General features: G+C 34.3%; 1 protein-coding gene across 1 annotated transcript; it reads left to right on the forward strand.

Annotated features, from left to right (window-relative positions):
• The first annotated feature begins 65 nt into the window (after nt 1–65).
• On the forward strand, nt 66–17580 carry LOC125660406 (ribosome biogenesis protein bop1-A-like). Its single transcript, XM_056152789.1, has 20 exons — nt 66–163; nt 2647–2757; nt 2851–3090; nt 4240–4391; nt 5261–5378; nt 6488–6589; nt 6766–6879; nt 7125–7235; nt 7532–7693; nt 7797–7877; nt 8958–9027; nt 9494–9647; nt 10299–10405; nt 11509–11597; nt 12052–12162; nt 12914–12988; nt 13624–13726; nt 14257–14341; nt 16449–16556; nt 17208–17580. Exons 1-20 carry the CDS (start codon nt 125–127, stop codon nt 17359–17361), a joined length of 2286 nt encoding a protein of 761 aa, XP_056008764.1. The 5' UTR covers nt 66–124; the 3' UTR covers nt 17362–17580.
• Nucleotides 17581–19479: the final 1899 nt, after the last annotated feature.

Consider the following 19479-nt stretch of genomic DNA (forward strand, 5'->3'; position numbering starts at 1 on the left):
CTATTTTAGAATACAATTATTATTTTTCTTTTTGAGATACGAACGACAACTCTGGTTAGATTTATCGGTTAGATTTTTTGTGTTTATTTCCGGTGAGAACCCACGTGTTATGTTTTAGAAAATAATGTCATCAAAAGTGATGTCTAAGCGTGTTCCAGATAAGGTTTGTAGACAATAATACCTATATTACACTATTAAAGAGTATCTTCTGATAAGTGAATATTGCGCCTTGTACTTGATGTCTTCTCTGACACTACAACTGCAAGACCAATCAGTCATATTGTCAACTTTGAATCTCAAACCTTCCACTGTGTACATATAAGTATAACTATACACATGATCTAGTAATTGTAATTTATTATTTTAACCGAGTTGCGACAAAATCGATCTCGATTTAGATCTGTAAAGTAGTAAGACCAAAAAAATTTTGCAAACTAAACTTTCCTAATACAAAATCACCTTCGAGTTTGGTCCAACAGTTTCTTGCAGGAGTAATCATCAAGAATTGAATTGAATTTTTGTTTTTTATTCTTTATCAATTTTGATTATGTCACAAGTGCTATTTTATGTACATGTTTTGATAAGCGGTAAATGTAGTACGGCTGAAAGTCGAAAGTCCCAGAGAGCGATTTTTTCGAGATTTCTCTCAATGCTGCATGTAATAACACATAATTTGCAGAGGTTACTGTTTGTAACCTAGGTACATAAAAAATATATAAATTTTCTGAGAATTCTTCTGCAAACGTACCAAACCAGAGTTTTCACCTGCCAAAAAGCGATAAATTTACTAGTCTATGTTATATAAATGTCAGAACCCAAACACGGTCAAAGACATTGACCGATTTCCACAGCCCCATTGTAAATACTGTGTTTTAAGTAATCCAATTCATGCAAAAATATTAATCATAACTACATTTTATGTTTTTATGATTATTTCCACAACACAGAATAATAGAAACAGATGTATTTTGTGATCTAGATATTGTTTTAATGAACAATGAGGTCCCCTTAGTTTGGTCAATCTGTCCCCAAACAGCGTACATGTAAAACGATAGTTGAGGATGTATGTTCAAGGTAATAGTAATGATTAAGAGAAAGGTGAAGATAACAAGCAGTGATTAATCATTTATACCATTGCCCAGCTCTGGCCATGTGAAGACTCCTCATTCACTCAATAGCCATAATTTTGAATAAAAAATATAAACTCCGAAAGTGAAGAAACTATACTTCCTAAAGTAAATAATGTAACCCAAAAAGTGTGCATTTACAATAATTTTGAAATTTGTCGTTTCTCTTCGATAAATTACATAGGACTACTTTAAATTACACAGCGTGCACATTAGCACACTGCATCAAAAATAAGAATTGAATTATAGAATTATTTAATTACGAATATGTTTCAATAACTGAAGTTATAAAAAGAAGCACGCTATTTATAGTGTATAGTGGATTGAAATATTGCAAAAGTGAGAAGAAGAAAAATCTAGCACATGTGTTTTCAGATTTAGTGTATCACAATGAGAGTGGTTTGTCAAAACAATTATTTGCATTATTATTTTCATGTAAACTAAATTGTATTTTTGTCAAAAATGTTGGCTTGAAAAGAAAATATACTGTTTTTACTACTTCAAGATTTAATTATTGATCATAAACAAATGTAGATAATTCATGTGATGTTTTTGATATATTTATCATACAGCATAGCTATTCGTTGAACCTTTTCTTCACTCAGAGCGACTCTGCCTGGCCGAGTACATGTACTACACATGTATAATTACAAATAATATGTAAGGTAACATAATAAATTGTGCATATAAATGCACCATATATGAAAGTGCGATTTATTTTAGTTACTTTAGATATCTAGAACTCAGTCTGATTCAATTTTGCCTATGTTTAATGCTAAACCACGGACATTCAGTAGATCGCATGATCAGCGATCGTGTTCAGGTTTCGGCATTTATAAAACGTACTAGATTTAACTGTTTTGGTATCTGAAAACTCTGGTTCAGTACCTTTGTTATAGAATTCTCAGAAAAGGTTACATGATTCTTGTTTAATAGGTCACAAACAGTTATCACAAAAAGTTTGATGCCATTCTATTTACTATTAAGAGAGAAATCATGCAAAAATCGCTATCCGGGGCTTTTGGCTTTCGGGTTTCCGTACTACATTTACCGCTTGCCGTTCATATTCTTGAACTGTTGAAAGATGATCTTTTACTAAACGTATTTTGATTAACCAATCACATCGATCTACATTAAATTGTAGCTGAAATCAATTATCCGTACAAACTGGGCCAAAATTAATTAAACTTCAGGCCTAATTTTCATTGGGCAATATTGTTCTTGTTAATGGGCCGAACTGTTTGACATTCTTTATGTATTATAGTAATGTTCTTAATTAAAGTCACTCAGGTTGGTCTCTGGTGTGAGCATACAGTACAGACACAAAAGCTTTATATTTGTTGAACACACAATGTATTAACTTAAAATCTGAACAGCTTGTATTTTGACACACAAAGATGTAACAATAAGAATGATATGCATTTAAGTAACAAGTAAAGAGGCATACTAAGAGTGTAATCGGTACTCTTCACCCTGTTATAACTACTAATGCCATTGACAATTTTTGGAATTTGACCAGTTTGACTTTGTGGACAAAGGGGTTAATGACGGTGAATCCTCTGAATCAGACGAGAGTGTCTACTCGGGACTGGAGGAAGAACCGGACACAAGTGAAGATGACCAGCAGCAGGTCAGAGGTCATTCAGATCATGGAATTATCTCTCACATGTTCACTACAGATGTACAGACTACTCCTGCAGCTGATGAGTCTCATCTTTTGTAGAGTTCGGATGAGTCTGATGAGGAGGAGGAGGTGGTGGAAGAGGACAATTATAATTTAGATGAAGAGTTAAATTTAGAACAAATGCAGGAATTGTCTACTGCCAGTGGTGATGATGATGATGATGGTGGGCAGAGGCTAACGGGCAACATAAAATCATCCAACAGTCGACGACGGAAACAGCAGCCTGTCAAAATGGCAGACAAACCTGATGAATATGATTATGATTCCTCAGATGAAGAGGTTTGTGATTGATGTCGTATTGTTATTATATGCAGTGAATGGCTCAATGAGAGCCTTTTGATTATGTCTTTCATTGTTTAATAATGTAGAAGTGCTTGATTTACGGAAATGTAAAATGCACATCTTTTGGATTTAACGTGGTACAGCGTCTTGAAAATGCTGTAATCATGAAATGCAACTGATTTGATAAATTTGATTTGAACAAATTACATAAATATACAAAGGGATTGGTTACAAGTTCTAGCAACTTAAACAACCTCTCCCATAATGCAATTAACTGTCCGCATTATCAAATCAGAGAACACTGACGATAAAGCTCTGACCTTAAACACCTTGTATGGCCAAAATAAAATATATATGTGAGTTTCCGGTTTCCCTACCCTACCTCTGTTTTTACTGCCGATCCTAGATAATATTTAAAATATATACAAATAAAAAAAACTATTTTCATACTGGTATTTTTTTTTTCTTTTTATGTTTTTGTTTCTTTGATTTAAATTTTGACTACTATTGATCTTCAAAATGTTTGAAAAGTACATGTCATTGTATTTGTTACAGTAATGTATTTAGACCTGTATTCAAAGTGCCTTAAAAACTAAGATTTTGAATAAAATGTTTAGGGAGTGAAATAGGAAAGATATTTTTTTTATTTTGGCCTCATAATAATTCATTGATGGTTAAATCAATAAGCTCCATTCATCATGTAAATTGACAAGTGATTCTAGTGAAGATTTTGCACATGGGTCTGACAAATTCTTCAAAAATAGCTAGAGAAAAAAGATAAAGACAACCCACTTTTATGCGAGTTTGTATGATAATAACCTTGAATGATAATGATTTGTAAATCTGAGTTACAACTGACATGACTGGTTGATGTGGTTAGATTTTTTGTTTTTGTTTTGTTTGATGCCATCCTCTGTAATTTTCATTTGCAGAGCCATTTGATAATGTTGGCTAATTTAAGAATCTAAGTTTGCAATTGTTGGATGATTTAAGAATCTAAGTTTGCAATTGTTGGATGATTTAAGAATCTAAGTTTACAATTGTTGGATGATTTTAGAATCTAAGTTTGCAATTGTTGGATGATTTTAGAATCTAAGTTTGTGATTGTTGGCTAATTTAAGAATCTAAGTTGTTGGATGCTTTTAGGACATCAGGAACACGGTGGGCAACATCCCACTTGAGTGGTACAGGGAATACCCACACATTGGATACGACATCGAAGGAAACCGTCTCCTGAAACCGGAGAAAGGCGATCAGCTAGACGAATTCCTCAACAAAATGGACAACCCCAACTACTGGTAGGATAATTGTGTCATGTCTGGTACACTTTATGTAATTAAGATAAATACACACACACAGTCTTTCACCAGAGTGAAATTTTAAAAAACACTCTTTTTTGTTAATATTTCAACTGTGTTACTAGTTTTCTTCAGTTGTGTTTATTTATCTTAGCAACGTAGCAAAACACTACTTACACAAGAGTTCTATGACATCACAATGAGACTTACAAATTGATAAGTAAAGGCATAGTTGATATTGTGTGAAAAAAACCATTTAATAAATTTTAAGAGCCTAATAATGAAATTAACAATACTCACCTAACCCGATAGACACATGCTCAAACTTGATTGAGTTTACAATTAGATATATGGTAAGTAATGGAACAAGATTTAGAAAATGTTCACAAAGCAGTTAATTTCTGGCCTAAGTGATATATATACAAACATGAAATATCACAGTAAGTAGTTAATGGTAAATACATCAATATATACATATAAATTGTTAAAATCATTTCATATAAAAAAAAGTTTTTTTTACATACAAGACATTAATTATTAAAGACGAAAATGTTCCCTTTTGTTAATTCCAAATGGTACATACGGTAAGTATTCAATTTTTTCTTCCATAAATTTTCTCTAAAACAGCAATAAATGTCGTCTTAAAGTTAAACTACATTACTGGATTTACAATTGATATAGTTTTTGATACGATATTTGTTAGCGTTTCAGTCTTCAAATAGGTTAGTTTAAATGACATATTGACATAAAATGCACTATTTAGCTAAAAAGATAGATTTCTAGGAGGAAATCCTGATTCTTGTTGAACATGTATATGGTAGATTGCGTAGTAAAAACATTTGTAATATATATGCTCCATCTATTGGCAGGCGAACTGTAACAAACAAGATGACTGGACAGAATGTGGTTTTAGGGAAAGATGATCTGAGTCTTATACACAGCCTACAGGCCAGCAAACACCCAGACCCCAGCACAGAGAATTATGAGGTATTCAAGATTACTGTGGAAACCAACCTAATGTTTGAGACTACTTAGAATCAGTAGTTTGTTAAAACAGATTTGATGTGTAGGATATAAACATTATTCAGACAAAACAGACATGTATTTGTTTGTTATTAGCTCACCTGAGCTAAAGATTCAAGGTTATTCACATGTAATAAATAATGGATATTTCCTAATTTACATGGGAATATGCTACTCCTCAGGCAATACTATGCCCAACGGGCCTGTTATATAAATATTATACAATTATTGACTTTTTGTTAGGTTAAAATGATGCTTTAGCTGAGAAGTATGATGTTCACTGAGATTGGAAGGAGACAGGATTAAAAAACGAGAGTTTTCTTGGATGACCAAAAGATAATTGCCAATATTTTGAAATTCTCAACTTATATTTGGTCTGATGTTGGAAAAATCAAATGTTATATTCACTTACATGTATTTAAGGAATATAACATTCTTTTTATATATATATTGTTGGATCCCAGTCAGTCAGAAAACTCAGAATTGATCAATCATATGATACAGGTTTATAAACAGGTCATATTAAGGTATGACACAGTCTGTCTGTCTGTCTGTCTTTCAGCATCTTGTGGGCCTTGTAAAACAGTGCATATGAGGCTAGGGTCATCGAACTTGGTACACATTTTCCCAATGATTAAAGAAAGAAGCCTATTTTGTCAAGGTCAATACTTACATGAGTAATGGCACAAAAAAATTATCTGGCACTGTCAGGGTCATTTTTTACCAAAGAATGGTCAATGTTTCATTGATTCCTACTGTATTACCGAATACATTGGGTGGGCGTATCTTTGAAGTATGAGTGTTGCTCTTGTTGTATCAAGCTGAATTGTCACTTGTGTCCAATTTATTGGTCTTGTCTGCTATACACCGAAAATTACAATGCAATTAAACAGGAAATGTTAATTACAGATGAAACGTTGGTGAATATGAGTATTGGTTGTGAAAATCTTTCACAAGCTTTGATTTTAAAGCAGCCTGTGTACACACTGGCAAGTTATGTGTAAATTTAGTTACTGTCATTGTAATTTTGATTCACAATGCAGACATGATTTTTTTATCCCCTTCACTTTCAGCCTTGGATTGACTTCTTCACTCACGAGAAGATGATTCATCCAGTGACAAATCATCCCCAACACAAGAGGAGTTTTATACCCTCCAAGTGGGAAAAACTCAAGGTAAGGCCCAAACACAACCGGACCAGTGATTATCTGGACCATTCGGTGAGATAATTGATTAGTACATTAAAGCAGAAGACAGTGTTGAATAACTTGTGGATGAGTTTTAACAGCATGGGATAGAGAATTCAATGTCGTCCTCTCATATTATTTGTTCTTTGTTTCGCTTGAATCAGGTAGGACAAATGGTGCATGCATTGAAGATGGGGTGGATGAAACCCACGAAACCCAAGACAGAAGAAGAGGAAGAACCAAACTTTTACATGCTGTGGAAGGAGGAAGATGAGGAGGTCTTTTTCTCTTTCAAACTCTCTCTTTCTCTTTCATTCAATTAAACTTGCAGTGTGAATTTATCAATTATGACTCAATTAATTAAGAGGGATTCAAATCACAAAATCAAATGTACGAATAACTCACGACCCATTGTTAAGGAGAAGATGAGTTGGTTATCTCAGCTTGAATTCAACTTCAAAATGTAAATTTATACATATGTGTTATGAAATGTATTCAATCCAAACTTTTGGTTTATTTTTAGCCTGAGATAACAAGAAGATACAGATCCCATTTGCCAGCCCCCAAAGCCCCGCTTCCTGGCCACTCCGAGTCATATAACCCCCCACCAGAATACTTACTGACAAAGGAGGAGGTAGGGGAGAAAACTCTTCTAACTTGTACAGTATAAGATTCACAGTCAGAGAATGTTGAATATTTTACATACTTCTTGTTAAACTGTTAGTCAAGTGTCAAATAAACATTTGTGAGATTATCAGGATATCTTATCAATGCATGTGAATCCTAGGACAGCATGGACCAGCAGCTTCTAACTTCCGAGTGTGCAACACAATCTTGTAAATGATACTAGTATAAAAGTAAAGATGAAGATCATCATTTGTATGTCTGTCTGTCTTTGAACTTCATACATTCTAAATTGTCTGATTGTAGGAGGAAAAATGGCAGAACATGGAACCAGAAGAGAGGAGGATGAATTTTCTGCCACAGAAGTACAGTAGTCTACGTCTGGTGCCGGCGTACAAACGTTTCATTAACGAGCGCTTTGAGAGGTGTCTCGATTTGTACCTGTGTCCACGTAAACCAAAAATCAAGGTATCCATGACTACATAATATCATTTGATTTTGTGTCTGTAAATCTTCAGTGTGTGAGAAAAATGTATGAACATATATTTTACAAATACTACAATGATTTTAGATGAACATTAACCCAGAAGATTTGATTCCTACATTGCCAAAGCCACGAGACCTCCAACCATTCCCCACCGCCCAAGCCATTGTAAGTACACAAACACACACAGGTAAAGGGAGATACGGTGTCACCTCCTGTAAGTAAACGAAACACACAGGTACAGGTATATTGTGTCACCTGTTAGTATACAAACACACACATGTACAGGTATATTATGTCACCTGTTAGTATACAAACACACACATGTACAGAGATATTATGTCACCTGTTAGTATACAAACACACACAGGTACAGGTATATTATGTCACCTGTTAGTATACAAACACACACAGGTACAGGTATATTGTGTCACCTGTTAGTATACAAACACACACAGGTACAGGTATATTATGTCACCTGTTATTATACAAACACACACATGTACAGAGATATTGTGTCACCTGTTAGAATACAAACACACACAGGTACAGGTATATTATGTTACCTGTTAGTACACAAACACACACATGTACAGGTATATTATGTCACCTGTTGTATTTTGAAGAGATCGTTACTGTTTATTGTTTTATTCTTCTAATGAATAAATAAATATACAAACCTTGGAATGCATAGGTTTCGACGTCAAATATAGATATATTAAATGATTTTGTTGAAATGCAGAGATTTTTGACAATATTAAGTATTATTATATGATTGAATAATTCCTAGCTCTCTAATTGGCTGAGATCCAACAATGTAGAAATCATACTACGTTATGTTTACCTGCACATGACCTTCCAGGTGAACATAAGGAATTATTTTTTCCACATAGGACCAAAAATAGGTCGTTGAAACTTACAATTAAAGCAAAGAACAATCTTGAAAGGTTTTTTAATCATATAATAAAACAATTATTGCTGTTTTTGAGGTCAATACGATGATTTAGACACCTGAGGAGTACAATATTCACTGAGCCCGAGCCCGAAGGGCGAGGTGAATATTGTACTCCTCAGGTGTCTCAATCATCGTATTGACCTCAAAAACAGCAATAATTGTATATTGTATGGAGGAATACATATCATTACGGATGAAGTATATATTGTCCAGCCTTAATTTTTTGTAATATATTGAATTATTTTAGGTGTATGATTCACTAAAACAATTTTTATGATGGAACTCATTTTTAGGTGTTTAGAGGACACAGTGGCATTGTGCGTACAATTTCTGTGGATCCCAGTGGACAATGGCTACTGTCAGGTAATATTGTATAAGTGCATGTAGTTTAGGGTAACATTTAAAATTTTCACCCCAAGAAAACTGTTGTCAATCGAGGTGCAGACAAAAATATTTATGAAAATGATAAATGCTATTTGTGAATAGCTTTTAAATCTATGACTAAAATCTTCAAGAAACATGTCAGTTAAGAAAAGATGTTGGACAAACATATTTTAAAAATATACTGAGAGGAAGTAACCAAATCTTTAAAAAATACATGTATTGCTATTTTTTTAAAATTTGAACTAAACCCTAAGGAAATGTATCAAACTTAATAATAAAAATATATATATATATATTCAAATTACTGCTTATTTGATGCACTTTTCATCAAGCAATTTGTTTGCTTTATGAATTCATTTAATTTAGATAGGGTGAAAATGAAAGTGTATATTGTGTCTTACATATTTTTGCAACATTGAGACAAATCCATTTTTGGTAACAACAGGAAGTGATGACGGAACAGTGCGATTCTGGGAGGTGTCAACAGGGCGATGTATGAAGTCTGTTTCCATGGAAACCATTAGTTCAGGAAACTCATGCTGTGTGAAATCAGTCTCCTGGAATCCTAACCCTGACATCAGTCTTGTTGCTGTAGCTGTGTGAGTAGACTCTGTGTACAAGAGAGAGACCTCATCTTTGGTGAACTGAAAGGTCAAGTTCAAATCTATGTCAGTTTCAAATGTGTTGCAATTTATTTTGATTTGCTCATGAACACAGTTTTCACGAAAGTATCTTGTCATAACTAGAGTGACTGCCCAGGATTTCTCATGTTTTATAACTTGCAAAAGGGTAATGATTTTGGCTTTTCCAAGATTGAACGTTACTTAAACAATAAAATGCTTTCTTTGTTGTTTCATCGCGGGTTATGTAAATTTTTCCTGCTGTGATTGCTACCTTCATCACCCAATGAAAGAACAAAGAAAGACATTTTATTGTTTATATTTATATTTATATTTATCATTTTAAGATATACACTAGATTTAAGTTCTAAAATATCATATGGTTGACCCATTCATTATCTTAAACGGAACAGCCAATGCACCCTTTGACCTTTGATGACCCTCCATATTTGGTAATGATAACACAGGCAGGTGGTACTAAAAAACTGGATCAAACTAGTTTGCAAAAAACATGCATTCATTGTCGCAGATAAAAGCAATGTCAATTTCAAAAGAAATATAAGAGAAAAGATTCAGTGAATGTAAATATTGTAAAAATGGTACAGATATTTAGGAAATGATTGATTACAGCGGGCAGTGTGTGGTGCTGATGAACGCAGGACTGGGAGATAAAATGGTGACCAATAACACAGATAATGTCCTCAACTCTTACACAGCCTCGGAGGAAGACACAACAGGTACTGTTATTCTATTTATATACACAGGTAAATACAGGTACATTATTCTATTTATATACACAGGTAAATACAGGCACAGTTATTCTATTTACATACACAGGTAAATACAGGAACAGTTATACTATTTATGTACACAGGTAAATACAGGCACAGTTATTCTATTTATATACACAGGTAAATACAGGCACAGTTATTCTATTTATATACACAGGTAAATACAGGTACAGTTATTCTAATTATATACACAGGTAAATACAGGTACAGTTATTCTATTTATATACACAGGTAAATACAGGCACAGTTATTCTATTTATATACACAGGTAAATAAAGGTACAGTTATTCTATTTATATACACAGGTAAATAAAGGTACAGTTATACTATTTATATACACAGGTAAATACAGGTACAGTTATTCTATTTATATACACAGGTAAATACAGGTACAGTTATTATATTTATATTCACAGGTAAATACAGGTACAGTTATACTATTTATATACACAGGTAAATACAGGTACAGTTATTCTATTTATATACACGGTACAGTTATTCTATTTATATACACAGGTAAATACAGGTAGTTATTCTATTTATATACACAGGTAAATACAGGAACAGTTATTTTATTTATATACACAGGTAAATACAGCCACAGTTATTCTATTTATATACACAGGTAAATACAGGTACAGTTATTCTAATTATATACACAGGTAAATACAGGTACATTATTCTATTTATATACACAGGTAAATACAGCCACAGTTATTCTATTTATATACACAGGTAAATACAGGCACAGTTATTCTATTTATATACACAGGTAAATACAGGCACAGTTATACTATTTATATACACAGGTAAATACAGGTACAGTTATTCTATTTATATACACAGGTAAATACAGGAACAGTTATTCTATTTATATATACAGGTAAATACAGCCACAGTTATTCTATTTATATACACAGGTTTTATCATAGGTAAATACAGGTGGTGGAACAGAACCATTACATGTATAGACAAATAGGGAGATTCGGGCTTATTCACGCCAGTTTGATTTTTTTTTTGTTAATATGGGCATGCCATTTCTTCTACAGGAAGAAAGATGTATGTGGACTGGTCTTTCATAGACACCTCAGAAAAATCACATGATGAAGGATTCAGATTCATCCTCCAACACACAAAGGTAGGGGTTCCGATAAGTCTATGATATATAAAGGTAAATCTATATTATTTCTAAAGGTAAGTCTCTGTGATATGTAAAGGTAAGTCTCTGTGATATGTATAGGTAAGGATCCAATTGTTTTCCTTAAAGTTATAATGGATCTGAGGGGTGGAGGGTTAAAAAGTTTGTGAACACTTCTCCTATATGGCTTTTTGGAGTTCATAATGTGTATGTTCCTGCCCATGCTTTCTCATCCATACCATGCAATACATGAAGGGGAGGAGGTTTCATTTTGTGCACTTCCAATTTGGGGAACTGGGGAGACATTTGTTTTTCATAAAAACAATCTCTATTCTGTGTTGAATTTTGATATGGGATCTTTTTAAATAAATGGAAGAATGAAAAATGATATATTAAAGCTGTCTTTTTGACATATCTGAATGTTTCTCAGTGTAATGAAATTTTACATCTACAGGAAGTATCACAAGTCACATGGCATGGAAGGGGAGATTACTTTGCCTCAGTGATGCCAAAAGGAGACAGCATGTCGGTACTGATACACCAACTCTCACGACGCCGGTCACAGGTAAGCCATACATAGTAACTGGTCACAGGTAAAGAATATGTTGTAACCGGTCACAGGTAAAGAATATGTTGTAACTGGTCACAGGTAAGCTATACATAGTAACCAGTGACAGGTAAAGAATATGTTGTAACCGGTCACAGGTAAAGAATATGTTGTAACTGGTCACAGGTAAGCTATACATAGTAACCAGTGACAGGTAAAGAATATGTTGTAACCGGTCACAGGTAAAGAATACGTTGTAACCAGTCACAGGTAAACAGCACATACAGTTGAACTTCAGTATCTAAAACACCGATTTCTCAAATACGTTGAAGAGATTCGGAAGTCCCAACAACTATTTCTTTAAATACTTTATTTATAATAGTTTTTTCTCGGTCCCATCAAGTTTGAGATAACAAGGTTTGACTGTATTTACCAGTCACAGGTAAACAATACATAACTTGTTCATAGTTAAACACTTAGTAGCCTGTCACAAGTAAACAACACATGATAATAAACAATAGCCTGCTGGAATACTGAACACCGATGTTTGGAAGTATTCAATCAGGGTATGTTAAAGTGTTAGACTGACCGAATATCAGCCATCCGTGTCGATAAGGACTCCAAATACATTAAATGTTATGTATCTTCAATCATACTCATCTTTGTAAAATGTTTTGCAATACTATTGTGTAGATGATTTGTACAATTAAACAGTGTTAATTCAAGATTTCTGTAATTCAAAGAAAGATTTTGGAATTTTTATCAACAGAATCCATTCACAAAATCCAAAGGTCTGGTCCAACGTGTTCTGTTTCACCCAGTCAGGCCATTCCTGTTTGTTGCTGTAAGTATCGGTAAATGTTTCTGTTTGTAGTTTTATCAGTAAATGTTTAACAGACAGACTAACTAGAATTTCTGTGTGTAGTTTTATCAATAAATGTTTAACAGACAGACAGACTAACTAGAATTTCTGTGTGTAGTTTTATCAGTAAATGTTTAACAGACAGACTAACTAGAATTTCTGTGTGTAGTTTTATCAGTAAATGTTTAACAGACAGACTGACTAGAATTTCTGTGTGTAGTTTTATCAGTAAATGTTTAACAGACAGACTGACTAGAATTTCTGTGTGTAGTTTTATCAGTAAATGTTTGACAGACAGACTAACTAGAATTTCTGTGTGTAGTTTTATCAGTAAATGTTTAACAGACAGACTAACTAGAATTTCTGTGTGTAGTTTTATCAATAAATGTTTAACAGACAGACAGACTAACTAGAATTTCTGTGTGTAGTTTTATCAGTAAATGTTTAACAGACAGACATTACAGACCGACAGAAATAACAAACTCAGAATAACAAGTCAGATGGAAAGACAAACAAAACTGACAATCTATAATATCATGTTTGCGAAGCTTTTCCACTAGTTGGCTGAAACATACAGTATGCACATCCATAACTGTGTTTTCTTTACGTGTTGGTAGACTCAGCGCTACGTCAGAGTTTACAACTTACTGAAGCAAGAACTCTCCAAGAAACTCATGTCCAACTGTAAATGGGTGTCCAGCATGGCTGTCCACTCAGGAGGTAAGGAATTAATGTCCAGTATGTCTGTCCTCTCTGCGAGTAGGTATTGAAAATTCTTAAATATACGTGAGGAATTTAGTGTCATGTAATTTCATGAGAAGCATCACTCGCGAATGAAAATTACTCTCTTTTATTTTCATATTCATTTGCTAAATTACATGTAAAGATTCTTGATCATGAATTTATTTTCTCACGATTTGATGTATACATGTCATTTCGCGATATTAAGTGCTCACTTAAAATAAGGAATCTACAGTAAGTAATGTCCACTCTTTGAAGAAGCAACTGTTGTCCATTATGGCTATTCACTCGAGGGTTGGGGGGTGGGAGGGAACTAGTACAGCTGTATAATCCCAGAATGATAATAAGAAAAGAATTTTAATCAATCACCAAAATTGCTAGCAATCTGAGAAAAAGACATTCACCTGTAATACTTGTTTTTTTTTCACATTTTTAAAAAAGTATGACATCACAGAAATTTTATTTATTGGCTAGTAAGAAGCATTTATGTATTTTTTATTATTGCCTAGGTGACAATCTTATAATAGGGAGTTATGATTGTCGTCTTTCTTGGTTTGACTTGGATCTCTCTACAAAACCATATCAAACCCTCAGGTAAGCTTTAAGCACCATATCAAACCCTCAGGTAAGCTTTAAGCACCATATCAAACCCTCAGGTAAGCTTTAAGCACCATATCAAACCCTCAGGTAAGCTTTAAGCACCATATCAAACTCTCAGGTAAGCTTTAAGCACCATATCAAACCCTCAGGTAAGTTTTAAGCACCATATCAAACCCTCAGGTAAGCTTTAAGCACCATATCAAACCCTCAGGTAAGCTTTAAGCACCATATCAAACCCTCAGGTAAGCTTTAAGCACCATTTCTTTTACATTGTGTAAAATCATGCTTGATATTTTTGTTTCAGTTGTGACACACAAATTGATTGGTTAAAGGGAAAGGCAACCCAAAAGATTTTTACTTGATAAATGATAGGATTAATTATATGATAAATATTTGTCATACTATTCTGATATATGGCCTAGATAAGCTTCAGTACTAATTTGAAAATGCTAAAAATTGAAATTCCCGCTATTTATAGAGGTTGCCATGATGTGGAACTCTTTTGTATTCGAGACCACAAAAATCAATGATTTTGACGTCACACCGTCTGATCCAGTTTTGATGAGATTCTAAGATCATCAAATATGCATGTGGTAGATTTTATGAATAAATAGGTTGATGCATTCCTGTCAAACAGTTAATTACACTATTGCGAAGGGAAGGTGTGAAAAAAGTTTTTTCTCCAAATTCCCGACTCAACCAATTCATTTGAAAAGAAAAGACTACGTAAACTGTGGATCCATCATTTCCGCAAGGCCAATTCAACTTAATTAGTAGATTATCATCCAGGGTCACCAAAAAGTATGGGGCGGGTGGGAGGATTTTATTTTTTAATTTTTATTCTCTGAGAAAAATATTAATGACAAACGAGTAGTGCATCATTTAATGCCAGATGGATCTATGCTTATTTCACAGACAAATTCCAAGTTGAGCTTTAATTTCAAACACAGAAAGACACCAAACTTATTCAAGATATGAAGTACGTTAATCCTTTCCTTCCCGTAAGAAGGTGAGAAATTAAGAAAACCATAATATGATCTATTTTCTTCACATGGATTTTTTACGTTGCTATAACGGAAATGTAAACAAGAAGTGTAAATACCCGAGTCGGACATGAACATTTTCTGGAAATAGCAAGCTCCGCAAAATAAAAAAAATTCCGGGCGGGCCGATTTTTGAGGGGCGGGCGGGGATGATAATCTATCAATTAAGTTGAATTGGCCTAATGACAAGTTGAGGTTTGAGACATTTGTATGAAGAAACGTTTGCCGTCTGCCTGATCTGCAACTCGACTGAACGTCTTTTCTTAATTTCTTTTTGCGAAAGAATGGACTCAAGTCTATACGGCTCCAAACTTAACTGTTCGTGACTTGTCATGTTTACAGTGCTACTGATGAAATAAACCGGAACAGACAGTGTGACGTCATAAATTAAACATCAATGGCCACTCTCTTAGTGGCGGGTAATTTAAAATACTTGATAGATTAATATTGATTTAATTGTTAAGCAAGGATTTTTGTTATTAAAGACTGTCATTTATGGTATCAGTAAGTAATACTTTATTCATTAAAGCAACAATGTGGTTAGGGTTGCCTTTCCCTTTAAGGTAATTCCACCCTTCTAGAATTATAGGTTCAATCTTATATTTGCTTCTTGATTCTTCAAATAATACATCTTAGTAACAAATAAAAATGATAAAATAAGTATGTTGCGGTATCAATAAATTCTTTATCAATTAGCACACATATAACGGTTATCAATGTTAGAAAATTGGAATTTTCCATAAACAGCATTATCCAAATTTCACAAAACTGGTTAAAACAATATAATAGTATTCATAACAATTTCATGAAACTGTTTCTTTAAAAAAAATATACAAAATGTTGGTGAAAAATAAAAGAAATATATCACATAATGGACTTGATAAAGGATTTATGAAAACAGAGTTATTTCCCTTGGATTCAATATTTTCAAACATATTATAATTGATTATTCATATACATGTATAACTGATGGGATGTTGAAGTTTTACATGGGGAAAATGCAACTGCTCTGATGACATTTTACTGAGCATTATTGTGTGAATGTGGTTTCTCTTTAGGCACCACAAACAGGCAGTTCGGGCAGTAAGCTATCACAGGAAGTACCCACTGTTTGCCTCTGCCTCTGATGATGGAACAGTTATCGTGTGTCATGGAATGGTCTACAAGTAAGTACAAACAAGGAGGTCAGTCAGGAATTTACTTTTATAGTAATTAAAAGTTCAAATAACCTCTCCATTACTTTTACTTCTTGTCGACCACCCCAGTTCTTTACATTTGAATAACCATTATGCCCATTCAGTATGAACAAGAGGCCTAGTAAATGTGGATTTTAAGCAGGTCAATACACATGTAGTGCTCCATTCCTTAAAAGCAATGGACATTAGCGGCCCCTTCAGGGCCTCGCAATAGACCTCAGTGCCCCTTCAGGGCCTCGCAATGGACCTCAGTGCCCATTCAGGGCCTTGCAATGGACCTCAGTGCCCTTTCAGGGTCTCACAATGGATCTCGGTGCCCCTTCAGGACCTCGCGATGGACCTCAGTGTCCCTTTCAGGACCTTCCAATGGACCTCGGTGCCCCTTCAGGGCCTCGCAATGGACCTCAGTGTCCTTTCAGGACCTCGCGATGGACCTCAGGGCCTCAGCTTCAGTACTTTTGAAGAATGGAGCATTCCCTGTACTCTTACAGAAGTCTGACACAGACATACAGTCATGTTGAGATGTAACACACATACAATGAATCTACACATTTAGTGTCTGACTATAACACAGTGTTTGAAGAACTTGTCACATGTATAAAATCATTTTTTCTTTTCTAGTGACCTGTTGAAGAATCCCCTGATTGTTCCTGTCAAAATCCTTAAGGGTCATGTGATCTCGCACAACCTCGGAGTGTTAGACTGTGTGTTCCACCCAAACCAGCCCTGGGTGTTCTCCTGTGGGGCAGACACCACCATCAGGTTATTTACATGACATCTACCTGGGTGGAGCATTCCCGGGGCAGGGACATCTGGAAACTTGATCAGCTGTGTTGTGAGTTGTGGAGAGGATTTAGTTACGTGCTGCAGCCTCTTCATCTTCACTGTTTATTTCATTTATGTGGGAAGTAAAGACTTCACAGACATCCTTGGAATTTCAGTTCCAAATCAAAGATATGTAACATTCATTGTACAGTAAAGAAATAAAACGATATCAGTGTTCATTTGATTTCTCCCCGACATAGCCAAAAGCTTCCCAGACACTGTGGGTTAACTCCTGGGACCCTGTTCTGTATTTTGTTTTGTTTCTTTGTAAATTGCATATTCACAAGTCAAGGGTTATAGATTCGTTACCTCGCACTTATCCTTGACATCAGTCACTATAGAAAAGTTGGGCTCATTAGATCATTACACAATCCACTGTAAATAAAACATCCAATGAAATCACTGCATCTTGTTATGGTGTACATGTATGTTACCGGGTGATAACTCAAACAAGTATACCGGTCACAAGGTTTATTTATCACAATCGCTCAGAATAACATCATTCACAGATCATCCAAATGTTATCCAATAAATATCATCCAAAAGATTCTACAACAAGTAATAACAAATATTAAACATTTTATTATTCCAGACGGGTAAGGATGCTCTACCACATGTATACAAATAACGCGATCTCATACTGCTGTATTGATAAACACGCACAATTGTAATATTTACACCACTAATTATGTTTATTGATAGATCAAGTTTGGAAACCTTTTTGTTTAAGACTATATTGCTTAAACGATTGAAATAGCCATAACTGTAGGTATCAATACACGTATTTTTATTTGAATCTCTCACTTTGTGTTGTTATAAATAGAACCGCATTCTCATTGGTTCCCACTCTTTCATGGAAACAATCAGAACGAACCCAACTTTTTTTATAGTCGCTGATGTGAAGGGTTAGTGCGAGGTAATGAATCAATAACCCTTGACTTGTGAAGATGTGTATATTGTTTTACCTCTCATTCAAGATTTTTTCACTCTGTAGAGATATGATCCTGTTCTGTGATAATTTTTCACTTGTGTAGGGACATGATCCTGTTCTGTGCAATAATAATCTACTTCATTCTCTTGTCCTATTCAGTAATGTCTTCTTTCTCCGAATTAAACTAAGTAGTTTGTTGTTATATCCCCTCAAAATATTACTTTTTGGAATATTGACTGCTGCCAGGGATTAAAGTTCACTCTGCACCTGCAATAACAACTTTGCGATATTTTGATTTGTATCCCAGTCCTTGCGTAATTGATACTCAATGTAACATATACCTTCAACTCAATGATTTTATGATATGAATTCTCATTTTATCAGTCACTGAAGTATGGGATGAAAACCAGCTAAAATTGTTTGACCAATGAACTGGTGTGTATATGGCTAGTTCTGGTAAACTCATAAGACATGAAACTTGAGACCTGTATACAATAACTCAATCAAGACGTAAAACCTATAGTCGATACCGCAAACAAGATATCCCTGAACCAGGGACCTGTACTCCATAACCAAAACATGATGCTACAAAACAGGGTTAATGAATACATATTCCTGGTTTTATGTGGTCTCGTTTTAGTTATTGTATGTATATCTATGCATTAACTAAAACCAGTGGGTATTCTGGGTTAGAATAGTTCCTCGGTACCCCTTGCTTGTCATAAGAGGTGACTTAATGGGGCTGTCCTTTGGATGAGACTGCAAAAACCGAGGCCCCTTGTCACAGCAGCTGTGGCACGATAAAGATCCCTCCCTGCTCAAAGGCTGTAAGCGCAAAGCATATGCCTAAATTTTGCAACCCTTCACCAGGAACATATATACAATAACTAAAACCAGAGATATATAACAATTTCTCAACATCATAAAACCAGAGACCTACATACAATAACTAAAACATCATAAAACCAGAGACCTACATACAATAACTAAAACATCATAAAACCAGAGACCTACATACAATAACTAAAACATCATAAAACCAGAGAACTACATACAATAACTAAAACATCATAAAACCAGAGAACTACATACAATAACTAAAACATCATAAAACCAGAGACCTACATACAATAACTA

This window comes from Ostrea edulis, chromosome 1 (assembly GCF_947568905.1).
Source record: "Ostrea edulis chromosome 1, xbOstEdul1.1, whole genome shotgun sequence".
Taxonomy (NCBI): domain Eukaryota; kingdom Metazoa; phylum Mollusca; class Bivalvia; order Ostreida; family Ostreidae; genus Ostrea; species Ostrea edulis.